At 38.0% G+C, this 20,358-nt stretch overlaps 1 protein-coding gene across 1 annotated transcript in view; it reads right to left on the reverse strand.

The window, feature by feature from the left end:
- Window positions 1-279: 279 nt before the first annotated feature.
- The window catches only part of LOC110162243 (rab11 family-interacting protein 2), a 28,664-nt gene continuing 8,585 nt past the window's right edge, over window positions 280-20,358 (reverse strand). The window contains exons 3-7 of the mRNA XM_020927115.2: window positions 18,443-18,500; window positions 17,757-18,114; window positions 15,881-16,250; window positions 12,724-12,796; window positions 280-4,000 (exon numbers count right to left, since the gene is read on the reverse strand). Of these exons, the coding sequence (XP_020782774.2) occupies window positions 3,773-4,000; window positions 12,724-12,796; window positions 15,881-16,250; window positions 17,757-18,114; window positions 18,443-18,500 (1,087 nt within the window). The 3' untranslated portion in view covers window positions 280-3,772. The remainder of the gene's footprint in view (window positions 4,001-12,723; window positions 12,797-15,880; window positions 16,251-17,756; window positions 18,115-18,442; window positions 18,501-20,358) is intronic.

The following is a 20,358-nucleotide window of genomic DNA, read 5'->3' on the forward strand; positions in this document are numbered from 1 at the left end:
ATGTTTAACAGATAAGTATTTCAGCAACAGAAACACCTGCAACTGAATAAATACAAGATGGATAAAATAAATTAAAGAGGATCCTCCACAAGAAAAGTTTTTTTTTCTTCAAAACTGTACAACTTTTGTCCAGCATTCCTTAATTAGAAAGCAATGTGAGAAGTTAGTTTACACTTTTGAAGGCAGTGTGAGTGAAATGAAAAACAGATCATTTTCATAAACCTGCAAAAGAGTCACAATAAAAATGTTTTTGCTTAAAATGTAGGCAGACAACGTGGAAAATATTGAGGACTTGTAATAAAGTTGTTACAAAGGATCAATATAATTTCTTTGGAAGAACCAACTTGAAAGGCAAATAAGGTTTAGGGGAACAAAAATTCAAACAGCCAAAAAATACATTCAGAATTTTTTGGCCCAAATGTCCCAAGTTGAACCTTCATTTGAGCGATTTCCAGCTTTAAAAATGTTCTAAAAAGAGAAACATTCATACATTTAAATTATTAAGACATAGTATACAGTAAATAAGTAGTGATTTGGTGCAGTACAGTGTAAAGTACGGAAGCCGAGAGGGGTCACAACAAACGCAACCTCCACAACAAATACAAATGTGACAACACAACAAAAAGCCACAACAAAAAAAAAAGCCACAACACACCAAAAAAAGCCACAACGAAAATGACCACGGGACTCTATTTTAATGCAAACGCCGCCACAAATACCAAACGCCACAACCCAAATGCAAATGCCGCAACATATTAAAAAGCCACAACACATCAAAAAGCCACAACGGAAGTGACTGTGGGACTCTATTTTTCGACGGACCGATCAAGCAGCAAGTGAAGAATAATAATAATAAAACAATACATTACTTTTACTTACGTTTCCAACTTCTCCGTTCCTTTGCTTTTCACGTTGTAGTTCTTCTTCTTCACTTGCCGCTTGATTGGTCCGTCGGAAAATAGAGTCCCGCGGTCACTTCTGTTGTGGCTTTTTAATGTGTTGCGGCTTTTTAATGTTTTGCGGCTTTTTAATGTGTTGCGGCATTTGCTTTTGTTGCAGCGTTTGTATTAAAATAGAGTCCCATGGTCATTTCCGTTGTGGCTTTTTTTGGTGTGTTGTGGCTTTTTGTTGTGTTGTCGCATTTGTATTTGTTGCGGCGTTTGCGTTTGTTGTGACATCTCTCGGCTTCCGTAGTAAAGGCCCCTCTAAACAATGGGAAACACATTTAAGTCCATTTGAATAACGACAAACGAACCCCGGTAACAGGCAGAAACGCAGTGAATAATATTAAACAGTGAAAACATCGAGTGCAAGATCACTGTTTGTACAAAGCACATTTTAACACTGAGCATGAAGCTGCTAAATACAGGATCAGTGTAAACCTATGACGCTATGCAAAACTGCCTTTCTACACAAGTGAATTAGGAGTGTGTGACAGCATTGAAATTCTGAATGCGACTCATTTTCTCTCATGATTGAGCTCAAATTTACATTTTTGAGAAAAGAAATTCAATAATATCACACATCCATACAGTGAATACTTAAGTACATTTTACCATATTTTCCGCACTATAGGGTGCTCTGGATTATAAGGCGCACTGTCATTGAATGGTCTATTTTCAAACTTTTTTTCACAAATAAACCACACCGGACTTTAAACGAAACCCAACAGTTGGATGGGTCAGTGGGACTTTGTTTGTGGCGTTCACGGTGACTCTGGGCTTTGTTCAGTTGTGGCGTGTAGGGAGGGTGCTGTCTGGGACCTCTGGATTGTTGGCGTCTTCGCAGTGACTCAGTTGTTCAGTTGTGTCTAGAAGTGGCACATTGCGCTCACTTTTTTGGTTCGTTCCTCCATTCCATTCCTTGTCGGCATGGAGTGATGAGTGTGGTTCCGGGTGTTTTTCGTTGTGCAGTCGCTGTTTGCTCCGTGCGTGTTTGCGTGCATTGCGGGTGGTGCGGCTTTGTAGTTTACTGAAGTCGTGCTGGGACACCCGAGTGGATTCGTGTATAGTGCGCTTTGGATTGTGGGACGCGCAGTCTTTTTTGATGAGTTTGGAAGCTTATGAGCGCGCTTATGGTGCGGAAAATACGGTAAGTTTTACATGTGGCAGAGAGCTGTACAATCATTAGGCAACATGAATTACAACATGAATTTTTAAATGTTCATGCAAATACTACATTTCTAAATTATTAAATAAAATTATAATCTTAAATGGTTTCTGTTTGCCAATTTTACCTTCAGTTTGGCAGATTTAACATTCACAAATACGCTTTTTTTTTTAAGATAAGTAAAAAGCAACTGGGCATTCATTAAATATGATAAATAAAAAAGTGAAAAAAATAGCATACTAAATTATATTAATGGAATAACCCTAAGCTGTTTGTGGCTTTAAAAGTAGAAAGTAGCGAGCAGTAGGGTCCAGTGTTCCACCAGCGTATAAACACATGATTAAACTGAGATGCCTTCACAAAAGATTGTTCTGCAAAAGTCTCCAAGTGCAGCATTGTACATATAAACATCTATAGACAAGGAAGGTCGTTCAATCTGCACGCAGCAACACACACTCCCGGGTTTGAGAGTAAATCTACCACATAATTAAAATGTAAACAATACTATTACCACCAGTTTATAAAGGAACGCGCTTATTGCACTTAACGTGAGAGTGGGCCATAAATAACATGATTCCAGTGGTAGAAATGTCCTCTTCTTTATGAAAGTTGAGACACACCAGATGCTGTGGTGATATCCTTCTATAGCCCTGTTTCCTGTAATAGACATACCTAAAGTGATTCATTTGGGGCAAAGGGGGAGAGTTCAGCGCATCTGCAGCAGGGAGGACCACGGCCTCATTTAAGACGTCAGCGTAAACCAAATCAAATATTAACTTCAAAATCTACATTGGTAAACGAAATACAGCTTCACTAAAGCAAGTTCTTTAAACATAGGCATTTTGGCTTGAAAATCTTCAAAGTTTTCTTCAGTACCATAGAAATTTGTGTAGCAATAGTGTTAAAAAGTTTGCTTATCTTGTACGTTAGCTGCAAATGGAAATGTAATAAAGATGTTGATAGAGTTTACAGGTGCATAATGTCAAACTTAAAGGCCCTGTACCTGATTTTTTTCCATGTATTTGAGAAAAAAAGCAGCTCTTCAGATCAAAATAAGTCTTTTGCTTGCATTTAATTAGAAATATTGTTCTTGTTAGTTTCAAAGTGAAAGCAAAACTCTGCTCTGGTTTGTTAAAGTTGAGAAAAGAGCTTATAAATGTAAATAATTAAAATGTGGAAGTGAGAAATAAATCTGGAATGTTGCAAACTCTTAAAAATTAACTTGTTATGTTGGAAAAAGTCTGGAAAAATCAGGTACAGCACTTTTAACTTGAAATAAATAATAAAAAGTTTTCAAAATGTCTCCAAAAATTGTAAAGGAAAAAAAAACTTTGATTTTTTTTTTACACCTTTTACACCCCTGCACAACTAGTGCTTGTACCGTAATTGTTGCGCTTACAGGAGAATTTTGTAAAACTTAATTTGTAAAGTTTAGTACCTTAAAACAACCGAAAATATTTGAAGCAACAAAACTGGAATTTAAGGAATGACATTTGTGCCGTATAAGCCACAACTTTTCATTCATTAAAAGCATTCAAAAGTCTATAAAACCTACATTCACTCATAAAAACTCAACTACATTTGGCGTCCAGAAGTCCCATTTGCTCCCATTCAACCCACTGTGTAAGATTCTTTTATCAAGTCATATCTCCCGTCTTTAGTTTCATTTTTTGCCAAATTTGCCTGCTTTTTTCTTGACCTCGTATGGCGTGCGCAGAATGCTGGGTGTCTCCTCCATGACGCGGACCAGCAGGTCGTCGATGTAATCCTCCAGCTCCCTTATATGGGCGTCCTTCTTCTTCACTATCTCCTTCTGTTTGATCAGCTCCTGGACCACCTCCTCAAATGACAGGTTCTTGTAGGCAGCTGCGTTCTCCACAGGGGTCCCAGCCTGGAGACACAAGCAAATTTAGTTTAGTTTGGTTTGGTTTAGTTTATTTGTTTATTATCAGGGACAATGCACATAACAACACTGACCTACACAAAGAAATAATATGTTAGTGCAAGGTTACAGCAAATTGGTGAATCAGTTTATCAGAACCTGTCTAGAGAATTCAGTCTCTGGTTAGGTTCATAAATGGTGTACATGTCAGTAAAATACAATGTATTAGGGGTGTAAAGGTACACATAAATCACGGTTACGTACCTCGGTCTTGAGGTCACGGTTCAGTTCATTTTCAGTACAGTATGGGAACAAAATGCAAAACCATTTGCTTGTTGTTTATTTGTGTTTTTATTAAACCAACAATTTGTCTTAACATTAATGGGAAAATAAAATAAATGCAAAGTGCTGCTTGGTAATACTAATAAGTTAAATAAATATTCTCAAATACGCAACAAATGTATGAAATATTATAAAAAATTAATTCCTTGTAAACAATAAATTCCATGCCAGTGAAAGGTGAAAGTGAGAACTGCGGCGAGACAACCGTAGTTTTGTGAGAATTCATATGGTTTGGAGGTACGAAGTCATGGTGGGGGGCAATTGTTGTCAAGGTGACCGCCCTAACTATAAAGCGCTGCAGGAAACACTGTCACCCCAAACACGGATGAGTTTCCTTGTGAACATTACAGAGCTGAGCCTTCTGTGTAGTTGCACATGTAGTGGTGGAATGTAAACACACAAATTGCGCAAACTCACTCGTGCACAGCCCAATAATTTCCAGTGAATCTAAATTACCACATCCACACACTATTTACATATACAGTTCATGTTGCTGTATTCATAGAGGATATATATATATATATATATATTATATATATATATATATATATATATATATATATATATATATATATATATATATATATATATATATATATATATATATATATATATATATATATATATATATATATATATATAATTAGGACATTGACTCTTAAACTTTTCATACCAAGTACTACTTCAGAAAAAAGTGTCTGGCCTTCTGAATACCACAACTTCTAAACCAGGCCCAAATCAGGTTTAAATGGGGGTAAAATGTGGACTAAAATAAGATTACACCATAACTGCAGTGGTTCTAATTCTAATGATTGACCCAAAGATGGACAAAAACATAAAAATATTTGACTGTATTAAACATATTCTTGGGAAAATAAAATAAAAGAGGAGTAGGCCTATTTTTTTGTTCTTGTAAAATGTGTTTTGCCTCAGTACAGCTATATCATTAAAAAACAGATTGTGTGTAGTGAAGCATTAGGTGATGAAGCATAACTTTGGATCACTGCAAACTATGTTAAAAGCAACTGTTTTATTGTTTTCAGGTAGTTACAACATATTTGACTCACAACACAGGGACAAATTGGGTAAGAAAAGGAGTGATCTGTGTACATTTTTCACTTATTATGCTGTTTGATTATGTATTTAGACAATTAAATCAAACCAGATAAATAAGAACTGACTTTTCTTCTAACCTCACAGCTGTGTTTTGCTGTTTATTTAAAAGACATAAATGGGTGTATGGCAAGTCAACTCCTATCTGACAAGTACGTGATATGCCAAGCTCCATGTTCACACACAGAAATAAACTGTAGTAATTAGATGTGTCACAACCCGTCATATGTTTAAGCCCGTCTCTCAGTCACTAATAAAGGCTAATTGGGAGCAGTTAAGACAAGGCAGTTCTCAGGGGAATTAGCATCAACATGTCAATAAAACCAACAGCATATGGTACAGAGCAGTATTGTCTAAACAGGGAGGCTGAGCCGAGGAGGCCTACAAGAACTCAGGTTATTTAGCTTGGCGATTATTGTTTTTACACGTCAGAATCAAAAGAAGTAAAAATATACTGTATATAACAAAAAGTATGCTTACGTGTTAACTACTTTTTAAAAAATCAGGCTGTTTCTTCCATTTTAACTCTTAAGAATGTCATTTTATTAGATTTTTTAATTGTCAGGGGTATATTTTTTGGAGTTCCAGTTTTAGAGGAAGAATTTTCATATTTTTTAGGGGTGTAATGATATCCAAGTCTCACGATACGATATTGTCACAGTACGATATTTAGTGCGATATCGTGGGAAAGCTCATATGGTGGGGAGGCTCATGATTAGGGAAGTAACAATATCCAAATCTCTCTGTACGATATTTTCACGATATACATCTCACAGTACAATATTTATTGCAATATTTTGTGGAGGCTAACAAAACTGTTAATATGCGACTTTTTCTTCTTAAAATGCCTTGACAAGACTTAATCGAAAGAACTAAGACTTAAAAGTGCTTAGAACTGTCTGCACTGAAATGGAGCAAAGGATCATGGTCTATGTAGTTCCCTCTGTCTTTTTTTTAGCTATTACTACACCATAACTTTTAATTTAAGCAAAAAGGCTTGTAATTCCATACATTGTGATGGTCCATGATATTATTGTGAGAACTTTGACGATACAATATCACGATATTTCCGTTATTGTTACATCCCTTATATTTTTTGTGTTAAATTGCAATGAATATGTTCAGTAAATGAATACTGAAAGCCATTTTAAGTGTTTTTAATAAGACAAAATGAAATGGAATCAAAATGAAACATAATGTATTAGAAATCGTGACATTTCATTCATTCTACTGCTGATGTTAATAATGAGCTAAGTCTTGTAATATATTTGTAATGTCATGGGTATTTTTAGTCTGCGTTCACATGTTCAGTAGATGCACACAAACGGGCTATTTTTTCATCTGCAACCGCATCACAAACCAGGGTATCCCCAGGTTTGATTACCCCAAATTTAAGACTTTTTTAAGACCTTTTTAAGATCACTTAAATGAAAATTAAGACCAACATCGCACCCAAACCAACTATGGTACTATATCTAGAATCTAAGAGCCACTGTGGATTACACCTACACTTCCCCAAGATCCATCCAATGTCTTCCTCCACTCTACTGACTGTTTACTCATTGCCGCCAGCACCAGAAACCAAAGTATTTTTTGCGCACCTTATGTGATTTCACGTTGTTTTTTTCCTCCCTACATTTAACATTGCACTGCAGCCCAGTTGAATATACAAAAAAATAGGCTAATAAAAATTAAGACCTTTGTGAAAAAAAACATAAGACTTGGACAACATAATTTAAGACTTTTTAAGGCCTTAATTTAGGAACATAAAATCTAAGACCTTTTTAAGTCTTTTAAGACCTCGCGGCTACCTGACCAGTTTTCAAAACCGCATCCGCCCACCTTCCGCCAATTGATCGTCAAGTTCCATGTTTTTTATTTGAATAGTTAAGGGCAAAGTAGAGTTCTGTGTCGACTCAATGCACAATGCCGCCATCGCTTTGTCATGGTCGTTTCTGATTTATGGATCTGCACCGAGGTCTATGCACCGCCAAGTAATTCACCACCACACCATGCGTATGACCTGCAGATGACCTTTTTTTTTAAGATTAATTCATTTGTACATAATTCTTGAGAAATGAATACTCAACTAAACAAAAATTGGGATTGATCAAGAGGGCTGGGCATCATTAAGAAGTTGCCGATACAATATATACCTCGATACATGGGCCACGATACGATTTAGTTTTCAATACAGTGTAATTTCAATTCAATAAGATTTTATATATTTCAAATCTTTTTGGTACGGTTCAATAAAAAAACATACCAAAAAGATACTGCCAGACTAACTCAAGGCTGTGACACTAAACGCCTTTATTAAATCACAAAGTTTTGTGTGAAGTTAATATGAAAAAGGCCCATTTTCATTATCAAAACAGTGAAAATGTCAAATGTGTCGCATAAACAAGTTTCCTTTCTACAAACAAGCAACACAACTGTGGCTCTTTCACAAAATAATTTAGTAAAACATACCAAAAAATACTGTTGGAGATATATAGATACAGCAGCCCACGATATCAATACTGTATCATCAAATTAAACAATACAATACAATGATATTTCAATATTTTTGCACACCTCTATTGATCATTATGAGGAAAAAAGAAAGTATTTTGTTATCATAGTGACCATCTCTCTCCCCATTACAGGTCACGATGAAAAATGCTCACATGTAACCCGATCCTCCGCATGCCCTCTGCCTCCTGTTTTGAGCAGCGTGGTACAGTTTGTGCAGATTGTATTGCTCGGCTGTGAGAGGAGCTGTAATGGTTTTTAATGAGGGCCACTTTATCAGCTTCCTCCCCCTCTTCAAAATACCACTCTTATCATCGTCCACTCCCACAGCACCCGGACTCAGTGCTGGCCAAAGACAATGCTTTACCTGGTTTAATCTAATCGCCCCCGACAACCACAAGGCTACTGTGTACGTGTGCGTGTTTGTACTCATGTGGGGACTTTAGATTTGTACTTTCAGGGATCATTTCTCCTTATGTGAAACTACAGCGGGTACGACTGTCAGATCGGTTAAGGTCATAGCAAAAGCATAATAGCATAGTACTGTAAGTATCGTTAAACGTACACTGCATAACTTTTGTGTTACAGGGATTCACCAAGGAAATGTTATAGCTGGAAAATTACTACTACAGTACGAGTCATCAGCTTGTAGTGGGTAATAGGGGTGTGCAAAAATATCAAAATATCAATGTACCGTATTGTTTAATGTGATGATACAATATCGATATTCTGGGCTGCTGTATTGGTATATCACCAAGAGTATTTTTTGGTATATTTTACTAAATTGTTTTGTTACAGCGCTACAGTTTTGTTGCTTGTTTAGAGGAAGGAAACTCATTTATGCAATTGATTTGACATTTGACATTTTTTACTGTTTTGATGACTAAAATGTGCATGTTTCATATTCACTTTGCACAAGAAGTGGTTTCGCAAAGACTTTTAGTATTACAGACATTTTTTTTTTTTTACTGAGCCATATCGAAATGATTTGAAATATATCGTATCGACCTGAAAGTGCACTGTATCAAGGTATGTATTGTATCGGCAACTTCTTAACAATACCCAGCCCAAGTGGGTAATGAACTCTCCACCGGAAAAGTTACTTAAACCTTTATGAAAATTAAATTAAATTTATCTCAATGACAAGTGCTAATAATGGTTTGGATTTACATGGTCTTAAACTCTCTGGGCAAGCTTCTCAAAGTCACAAGTATTCATTAGTAGCAACAAGCCACAGCTGCCTTGGGGCTCACCGAGTGACCATAACCGAAGGATGCACCGATACCGATACTGTTAGTAAAATGTGAATACTGAAAACTTGATACTAGATCAGGTATCGGTTTCATGATATTGATCCAGTCGATATCCTGGTTGGGCCTTCAACTGGCTGTAATGAGACTATGTATTGGCTGAGTATCATTAAGAAGTTGCCGATACGATACATATCTCGATACAGTGCACTTTCGATTTGATACAATATATTTCAAATCAATTTGATACGGTTCAATAAAAATAAAGGCTAAATCATGGCTGTGATACCAAAAGTCTTTGTTAAACCACTTCTTGAGCAAAGTGAATATGAAACACAAACATTTTAATCATCAAAACAGTGAAAATGTCAAATGTGTCACATAAACGAGTTTCCTTCCTCTGAACAAGCAACAAAACTGTAGCGCTGTAACAAGATAATTTAGTAAAATATATCAAAAAACACTCTTGGCAGATGTATACAGCAGCCAACGATACTGATACTGTATCATCACATTAAACTATATCGATATTTCAATATCTTTGCACAGCCCTAGTATTGACTGATATAGGCCCAGGACATTTAATGTTTGAACTTTTATTTATACAAAGCTGCACAAAGTCATAGTATCAGTATCAGTATCGGAACTGAAAAAGCTGGATCAGCGCATTTCTACCAAAATTAACATATTTAATTCACAAGACGAAATGAATGAAGTGTCTCTAGTGATAAAACTAGGTATAACACCACTTAAGTCCCTTTTGTCTCAGTATGTTCAGTTTAGTTAAATTTAGTTCATATAAGTCTGATGTAGGGCAGGTTTAGGCTTCAAAAATGAATGCAGTCTATGAAATCACTCCACTAGACACATGTACAGGCGTGTGTATGCGTGTGTGTCAGTGTGTGTGTGTGTCAGTGTGTGTGTGAGGTGAAATGAAATATTTTCCAGTGAGATTAAATGCCCCATGTGAGGAGGGTCTGAAGAACAGAGCCCAGTCACTGATTCTGAACAAAACGAGCAGAGCCAGAGGGAACGTGATATAGTGTAGGACTGCAGACCGCACACACCAGCCGCTGTGGAGGCTGTGATGTCACCCATTCATTTAAAGAGCCGGCCTCAAGTCTTTAATTAGGGACTTATCAGGGTTATTGGCCCCGGACTGACCCTAGTCTGACCAATGGGCTGTAATGTAGAAGTGAGATGGCTGCAAAGTTAGCTACAGGAAGAAATTGGCAAGTGTGCAACTATGTTTTAGGGGAAGCAGATACCTAAACTCGCTTTAAAGCCAAAGTACCTGATTTTCAAATTGTGAAAGGAGAAAGTATGTATTTAAATCTGTGTAACTCGTGTCTCGCTCTCACCCTGGCACAGCCACTCAGCTCGCATCGCAACACGTCATATGGTGACGCAAATGGCTCTTTCTTACAAGTTTGCAAAAGGAAATGTTTTATAATTAGATGAAGGCAAAGTGCAGCGGTCTGATTTCTGTCACAAAGTTCTGTCTTTACAATACATTTTGGAAGAAAACTGAATTTATAAATATAAGTGAAAAATACTGGGTGAAGCAGCTGTAATGATGATTTATAATCAAGAAAAATGTTGAAAATATTTTTTATGTAACTATTTTGTGTAATTGGTTATTATGTGCAGAAAATATCTTCATAGTGCTACATATTGATGCTCATGTTAATTTACAAATTTTCAGTTTTTGTGTTTAAATGTGTTTAAAGCTTTTTTTTATTTTTTTATTATTATGCTGTTATTTCAGTTCTCTCTCCGTGTCTCCCTCTCTTCCTTTCTCCACCCTCCTTCCCCTCTTCCCTCTTTCTCTCCTTCTGTCTCTCCTTCCTTTTGTCTATCCCTCCCTCTCTTTCTCTGTCCATCCCCCTCTTTTCCTCCTTCTTTCTCACTCCCTCCTTCTATCTCTCCCTCCCTCTCTCTTTTCCTCCCTATATCCTTCCGTCTCTCTCAGTCTCTCTCCTTCCATCTCTCCCTCTCTCTCTTTCTCTCTCCTTCCCCCTCTCTTTCCCTCCCGATCTCCTTCTCTCACTCTGTCTCTCCCTCCTTCTGTCTCTCCCTCTTTCTTTCTCTCTCCTTCCTCCTCTCTCACTCCCTCCCTATCTTTAGCTCCTTCCCTCTCTTTCCCTCTGTATATCCTTCCCACTCTTTTGGTCTCTTTTCTTCTGTCTCTCTCTCCCTCCCTATATCCTTCCCTTTCTTTCACTTCCTATCTCCTCCCCACTCTCGGTCTCTCTCCTTCTGTCTCTCTTTCGCCTTCTCTCACTCTCTCCTTCTATCTCTCTCTCTCCTTCCGTCTCTCCCTCCTTCCGTCTCTCTCTCTCATCTCTCCCTCCTTGTTGCTTCCGCCTTCTGTCTCTCCCTTTCTCTCTTTCCCTCCCTATCTCCTTCCCTCTCCCTTACTCACCCTCCTTCTGTCTCTCCCTTCCTCTCCTTCCCTCCCTATCTCCTTCCCACTCTCTCGGTTTCTCTCCGTCTGTCTCTAACTCCCTCTCTTTCTCTCCTTCCCACTCTCTAAGTCTCCCTCTTTCTGTCTCTCTCTCTCCTTCTGTCTCTCTCTCTCTCTCTCTCTCCCTCCTTCTGTCTCTCCCTTCCTCTCTTTCCCTCCCTATCTCCTTCCCACTCTCTTACTCGCCTTCCTTCTGTCTCTCCCATCCTCTCCTTCCCTCCCTCTAGGTCTCTCTCCTTCTGGCTCTCCCTCCCTCTCTTTCTCTCTCTTCTCCCCCCTTTCTCGCTCCCTCCTTCCTTGTATCTCTCCCTCCCTCTGTTTCTCTATTTCCCCCTGTCTTTCTCTTCCCATCTCCTTCCCTCTCTGTCAATCTCTCTCCTTCTCTCTCTCCTTCCCTATCTCCTTCCCACTCTTAATTTCTCTCCTTCTGTTTCTCTCCCTCTCTTTCTCTCCCTCTCTCCCCCCGTCCTCCCTGTATGTGGTTAATTGGGGCCTTGAAGCCTCCAGAAGTCGCTGCTGCTGTTGGTGCGGGGCGTTGTATAGCGCGTTCGGTTTGCGTCAGCCACAAAGAAAAGGTGCGGAAAACCATTATCGCCGCTCCACTTCTCATTTAACCATCACTACGACTAAGCGCGAACTGGTAACCGCCGGATTTGCTGCGTTAAAGCTGCCAAAATCTTGCTTCTAATTTGAAACAACACTTTGGACTATTAAGAACAATTACCTAAGTCGTATATAATTATCAAAAGTTGTCATTTTTAAGCGTTTTTTTCACCCAGACTTAACACTGTTTCACAGCACAATCGAATCAGGCAGCACCAAAGCGCGGCTAATTAGTGCAGCCGGAGTTTTCAAAGGCCTAAAAAAGATCAGTGTTGCCAGATGCTCATGTCAAATAAACTCCGCAATTAAAAACATTCTTGATGTAATGACATAAGAGTGACTACAGGAGGTCAGTGTGGGTTTTTCTCAATCAGTTGTCAAGTAAATAAGGGAAGCTGTAACAATATGTTTTAATGAGGAGGGTCAAACCGAGTTAAACTTACTTTTCTCATCTTGTCTTGATTGTCTTTCTTTTGTCCAAATGTACCGTCTTCACTTCCGGTGGATTTCCTGTCACTGTAATATCACAACAGTGTAAAATTAGTGGAGTAAACTTTAGAACTTGAAAATAAAGTTAATACACTCAGAGCTGATGTCTGTATTTATGAAAGCGTTTACTGCTCTCATGAATAATGTAGTGCTGTATAAAAAAAGAGCGTTTAGTACAACCTGAGAACATTATCGATAGAGATTAAAGATGGCGGTTAAAAGTTTGACAATAATTGGTTAATAAAGCAACTCATTTAATAAACAAATTCTGCATAAGGAATTGCCATAAAATATGTGTTCAAAGCAATTAACAATATCAGCAAAGGAAGTTATTAGGGATGTAACAATAACCAAAATATCGTGATATCGTATCGTCAAAAGTCTCTCAATAATATCGTGGACCATCACAATATATCGAATCACAAGTTTCATTGCGTAAATTCATTGTTATGGTGCAAAGATAGCTAAAAAAACAGAGGGAACTACATCGAGGGAACTACATGATCCTTTGCTCTATTTTGGTGCAAACTACATGAAGAAATAACAGTTCTAAGCACTTTTAAGTCTTAGTTCTTTAAGTTAAGTTCATTAAGTCTTGTCAAGGCATTTTCACAGCCTCTACAAAATATCGCTATAAATACCGTACCGTGAGATGTATATTGTGAAAATATCGTACCATGAGATTTGGGTATCGTTACATCCCTAGAAGTTATTAAGCCTTGGGAACTATAAGCATGTTAAGCTGCTGTCTGCCATTTAATTTTTTTAACAAGACTTATCATTTCATTTTGATTTTATCTAAAGGTGCACTACATAACTCTTTTGAGGGAGTATCCACACCTGCTTGTCCTTACAGAGATATAAGCGTTTTGTCTGGAATAATCCACATTAAGGCATTAGAAGTATTTATATCCATGGAGACAAGCAAGTGATGCAACATACCAAGTTACAAGTCAGATCTGTGAGGAGGTGACGCAGCTCATAGTAAGATGTGAGTGTGTTTTTAAAGTATTTTTTAGCTACAAAACACATGTACTGAATGTACTGAAATGTAGGGATATGGAAAAAAGTCAAAATATCGATATATCGTACCTAATGAGATGATACAGTATCAATATCATGGGCTGCTGTATTGACATATCGCCAAGAGTGTTTTTTGGTATAGTTTACTAAATTATTTTATTACAGTGCTACAGTTTTGTTGCTTGTTTAGAGGAAGGACACTAATTTATGTGACACATTTGACATTGTCACTGTTTTGATGATTTAAAATGTTTGTGTTTCATATTCACTTTGCGCAAAAATTGATTTAACAAAGACTTTTACTATCACAGCCATGATTTAGCCTTTATTTCTTACTGAACCGTATCGGATCAATTAAAAATATATTGAATCAAAAGCGCACTGTATCAAGGTATGTCTCGTATCGGCAACTTCTTAATGATACCCAGCCCTAATTTAACGCCATACTGTGAAACATTCCTGGCAGAGCAATAACATCTCCATGGAGACAAGGAAGCGGCACACCCTCCACCAGAAATGTTACATAGTGCACCTTTAGCACATAAACCTATTCTAACTCCAGATTCATGCCGTTCCCATGTTGTAAGTGTCAAGAGTGTGGCTGTATGCAGAGGCAGCAGCAGATGATGGACTGAAGCGCTCACAGATAAGTGCTTAATTGTGTGGTCTATCGCTCTGTGGATCTCATTACTGCAGCTCAGAGGGCCTCCTTATCGAGCCGGACCCTCTAAAGACCCTCTAATGACACCTCCACGCTGATAAAGCACAACTTAGCCACACCAAGTCTTCCCGAAAATACACAGGAAATACACAGGAAATACAGGGCACCAGCTCATCACAACTGCTCTAACAGTAACAGTCGACGTGCCAGGGCCCCGGGTGCAGATATCAATCAGCGAGGTATTTGAGACTTCACCAGCGCTGTCAGGAGTGTGCCCCTGGGCTAGGGTCGCCCCACAGGGAGGCAACAACTACTCTTGGACATTTGAGCTGGAAAAGCTGTGGTAAATATGGGAGCTCTGTGTGGGGTTGCATAATATAAGAATTGAAATATAAAAAAGGAAATGTTTAGAATATTTTAGAGTATGTAATGCAGTATGTGCAGTAAGTTAAACTACCATATTTTTCAGACTATAAGGCGCACTTCAAATCCTGTAATTTTTAAAAAAATCAACAGTGCGCCTTATAATCCGGTGTGCCTTATATATTAATTGTGGTTGTGCTTACTGACCTCGACCCAATTTTATGTGGTACACGGTGCTCAAAAATCGGTCAAAATGTTTTAGTACGACTTTGGTAAACTACGAAACCGCATCACTTGATGGACTGTCAGAGCATTACGGCTTCTGTAGTCAGGAGCCTCTGACCACATCAGCGCACAAGAAGAGAGCTGTTTTTTTTTTTTTTTTTTAGATCTTACAGTTTATGCAAATGAGCCATGTGGTTTTAAGTTTAATTTCTATAAAACGTAAACAAATGTGCGCAAAGCTGCATTAAACACATTATTACTCAGTGTATATTTGAGTCCTCCTTGGAAATAAAAAAACAAACTCAAATGGTCCACCCACATTCACGTTCATAATACAAATTCACCAAGACAGGGAGGAAACGCCCGGCGAATTACACCACGATCTGCCAATGGATCGTGGATGCCTGGGCTAAGGGATCTGTCTCAAGTGTCGTTTGTTTGTTTCACTTAATGTGCCTTACAATCCAGTGCACCTTAAGAATGAAAATAGATGAGAGAATTCAACATTGTTGATATTGCACCTTATAATCTGGTGCAATTGCTTATTTATTTATTTATTTAAATTGGTTTCTAGCCCCCTTGTACAGGTGTCTAATCCAATGTTTTTGCTATGTCAATATAAAAAAATAATATTAGACTCAAATTGAAATAGTTGTAAATGTGTTCTGTTTCTATAATTATCCTGAATATTTATTAAATGTTATTCTATTTGATTTGTAAAATGTAAGATTTATTATTGAGCTTGACAAAAGGGTTGACATTATGACTTTAACTCAAAATATTAACAAATATACAGTGTGAGTGAGAGTGATTATCTGTGTCTTAACTAAACACAGCACCTTGGTTTGAAGTTGGAGCTGAAGGGGTTGGTGTCTGCCTGCTGCCCGTTGTTGGTGAAGGGGTTTGGGGTGCGCAGGTCTCCGGTGCTCCCCAGTTTTCCCCCGTTGGAGCTGCTGCTGCTCGTCTTCTTCCCCTCTTTCTTCCCGGTCACTCTCTCCAGCAGACTGACCTTCTCCTTCTTCTCCTTGCTGGGCCGGTCCCACAGCTGCGGCCCGCCCCCCTCGCCTTCAAACGGGTTGCCTTTGCGTGGGAGCGTGGCATACTTCTGTGGCAGAGCGTCCGTGATATGAGTGAAAGGGTCAACTTGGCCCTCTCTGTCCTGGAAGTCTGGCACCTCGCTCTGGGTACGCCGGTGAGGACCTGAGCTGCCTATGAACAAACACAAGATACAGGAGTTATATCAGATGCACGTAATAATAATGTATTAAGATTTTTAAAGCACCTTTCAAGATCCTCAAAGCACTTGTGGTGAACTACATTATACAGGGTTTCCACTCTTTTTTACTGACAAAATTTCAAAATTTTTCCATCACTTTTTCATGACCAAAAGTGAATTTTCCATGATTTTACGGTGTAGAATTGAGCATACTTTTAGGGTTAAATATGAAATGTTTCCTTTTCCACTCACATTATGGTTTGGTATTGTAGTTTTTTTAACATTCAAAATACTGTTAGTGCATTTACTGTCGTCTTTTATTAAACAAAAGGCGCAGACATTCGGAAATAATCATAATAACCTAATAATAACTTAACAGAATGATGTATTTGTGTGAAAGAGATACTAAAATTCCATGACTTTTCCAGGCCTGGAAAATGACATTTTCAATTTCCATGACTTTTCCGGGATTTCCATGACGCCGGAAAGTCTGATTATAGAATATCTCCTGAGGCAAAGGACGTTTACGAGCATAAGATATAAGAAATCTGATAGAATCTAATAAAGAGTAAAGAAGCTGCCATGTAAAATTAGACACAAGTACAAATTCTAAATGTAAAATGTTACCAATTATTAAAGATGCTCTGTGTAAGTTTTCTAGCAGTGAGTCTGTCAACTGCTCGTATCCATGGATTTCTTATTGCTTTGCCTGGAATGTTCCTCAGTATGGCATTAAATGGCAGTATGGAATTAAACAACAAATCTGATCTGTAACTCTTTGGAGCTAGCGGAGTTTAATGTCATAAAGTGGACCACTGCAGGTTAAATATTCACATCCCTATGGAGACAAGCGGGACTACAAATTCAACGGGATGCACGAAGCAGATTGCAACGAAGCAGTTTTTGACATATTTAATGAGCAATGCTGTACTTTACGATCTCACATGTGTAATAGCAAGCAAAAAGAATGGGAATAGGAAAAGGGATTTTTTTCATAACCAACATTTTTCTTCTGATAGACAGGGGTAAGGCTGGTGGTCTTGTTTTGAGCACAGCACTGTGGGCTCCAAGGAAAATATGAACCACATCTCTACTCCTCTTTCTAATGCCTTTGAATTATTATGACCTTCATTCAGATTTATGTCAAACCATGTCCACATTTGATATATGGTCTTGCAGTTATTACATAGTCCACAGGCTTTATTTCTTACACAAGTGTCCAGATTAAATGCATGTTTATTTTATTTTAACTGGGGTGTAGTTGATGAAGATTAGTGTATTTATTTTATTTACACTAATAATATTTTAAATTTCTTAACTCTATTCTTTTTCTGGTTGGATGCACGTCTGTATTTCCCTTTGGAGATGAATGAAAGTAATTCTGATTCTGATACAATAAGCTCTATATAAATTGTTTGGATTATTACCATTATAATACTGTAATGAACTTGGCTTGGTGATGTAAAAGAGCAAAGCAAAACACAATCTGATCTCCCCACCTCCAGTCTCTTCTATGGAGTTCATGGAGTCCAGTTTGGGCCTGAAGTTGTTCCCGATCAGATCCGACATGGAGTGAGCCGCGGACAGTTTTTGACCTCCAGCCAAAAGAGGCCTCTTCACTTTGGGCTCAGATCTTCCTCCTGCTGCCGGGGCGGAGGGAGGGCCCACGGGCGCTCTGGGCTCCGAGTCCAGGGCAGAGCGGGGCAGGATGGCAGAGGAAGTGTCGGAGAAGCCACTGTCATGTTTGCGACCTTTGACCTTGTTCTTGAGCTTAAAAAAGGGCGAGCGCGGCTTCTCCTTCATGGACAGGTCGAACATGCTGGCCGTCATGTTGTTCCTCATGAACTGGATACTGACCTGGATGTACAGAAGGAAGGGCATGATATCAAATTTAAGATTATAGTTAAGAAATATCACAATTTAATGATTATTCACATTATTGACAGCATAAACAAGTCAAATTTGTCTATATTTTTTTAACTTTCTCTTTCATTGTTGTCATCTAATTTGCAACCAGCTTTAAGAAATCTAACTTTTTAAATGAAACAGCTATATAAAAAGGTTTTTGAGAGTAGGCTGAATTGCAATAACTTTCTACAGTTGTTATGTTTACTTATTTTTTAATTTCTATATTATATTTTCGCCTCAACAATCATGATTATTGATTAGATCTTGACAACCTTACCTGGATCCGGCCACGCTCCTTCTTCTTGGCGCCTGGTTTGGACTCCAGTGGGTACCAACTACAAGGAAAACACATGAGATTGCAATGAGTTTTAATAATTAGTAGTGGTGGCATGCAATATTGACAAAAATTAATCTGTATATTTTTGTGAGTAAACTATTATTCAGACAATATTAAAACGTTTATGAAATGTGGTACACTACAAGTCAGACGTTTGGATTCACCCTCATTCAGTGTTTTTTTCTAAATGTTTTCTACATTTTTGGCTACGTTTATATGACGACGTCTGAACAGAAGACGAAGTGGTGGCACATCTTCACTTTTTATTCTGCATTTAGATGAGCGTTTTCAGGAGGAAATCTGCATGCATACCGTGACGCAAAAGTGTGTGAGTGGGTATGCATGCCAGGTGGCCCGGTGGTGACATTAGGTGGTGATGTATGTGACGTAAACGTGTATGTGACGTAAACATGTATGTGATGTAAACGTGTATATGACGTAAACGTGTACGTGACGTGAGCAGATCTGACCAGAGTTTTGTATCTTGGGCAGTGTAGACGGAAACACTACAGTGGAGCGCATTCAACTTTTCCACTCTGGAGGATGGGGTCAGATTTTTGCGTTTTTAAGCCCCAAAAACGCCATCACTGTCTAAACAAAAGGCACTTCTGATAAAATATTTTGACATTTTTACCCACAAGCGTTCTCGTATAAACAGGCCCTTAGATACAGAAGACATCAAATATATGAAGCAAGATAGATATAAAGAAAAAGGTGGCTACATATTTATTTACTTAGAAGCTATTTACTTTGTTTTTATTTACTACATGATTCCATACATCATATACTTCATATTTTTGATGTCTTCTATATGTATGTCAAATGTAGAAAGTAGTAAACAACACAGAAAAAAAGGCTGAATGAGAGGTGAGTCCAAACTTTTGACTGGCAGTGTATGTGAAGTAAGGAAATTACGAAGTTCATAACATGCATTATTTGTTTTTCATTTTGGATCAGCTTTTTTCAGTATTTTATAAATGATATACAATTATACACTGACATTTTTCCTTCTACCATCCATGTCTTTGGCGGCTTGTAACAGGGTCATTTATCTAAAACTAACATAATTCATGAAAAGCCCAGGCAAATCCGCTAAAAGACCATCAAACAATATGACAAATGGTGAAAATAACCCAAATTCTCTCTAATGTGCGCTGCCTACTTCTTTGTGGGCAACACTGAAAGGTCTAATTTGAGCAGACTAATCCACAAACGCAGCAGCTTAAATCATTTGACTTTTTACTAGTGAGAATGCTATTTATTATTCACAGGATAAACATTATTCTTTGCAAAACTGAACATAGGAAATAGCCTCCTGCGCAATAATATAGACTATTTCAGAGCGCTTTTGGCATTTATTTGTTTAACCTGTGCTTTTTCAGCTGAGAGTAATGGGATTTGTGCCTTCACTGTGAGCAAAATAAAGTGGCATTTGCACAAATCTGGCCTTTGTTCAGAAACGCAATGACAAGCAATTGGGAAACTGCAAAGCCACAGCGCGGGGCTCACCAACCGTTCATACATGCTAATGAGAGCGGCCCCGGTAACAGACCAGGAGGGGTCCAAAGAAACAAGCACCAAACTCAGCTTTAGGAATTATAATTAAGGTGCAGAAATAGGTTTGAGGAGTACTTTTGTTTTTAAATATACTTTTTGATGTTGTACTTCATATTAGGATTGGATGATATAACCTTTTATTAACCCAATGTTAATCAGAATTTTATTTTATTTTATCAAAAGCCACACATTTCAAAAGTCAAAGTCAGTGACAATTAAACTAGCCTGATTCATTAGACCTCTGACCTCGTATCATTAGGATTCCTTCACTTGACGGTAGATGGGTACTTTTTTTATTT

This window comes from Boleophthalmus pectinirostris, unplaced genomic scaffold (assembly GCF_026225935.1).
Source record: "Boleophthalmus pectinirostris isolate CB_2022bp ecotype Guang Dong unplaced genomic scaffold, ASM2622593v1 HiC_scaffold_5, whole genome shotgun sequence".
Taxonomy (NCBI): domain Eukaryota; kingdom Metazoa; phylum Chordata; class Actinopteri; order Gobiiformes; family Gobiidae; genus Boleophthalmus; species Boleophthalmus pectinirostris.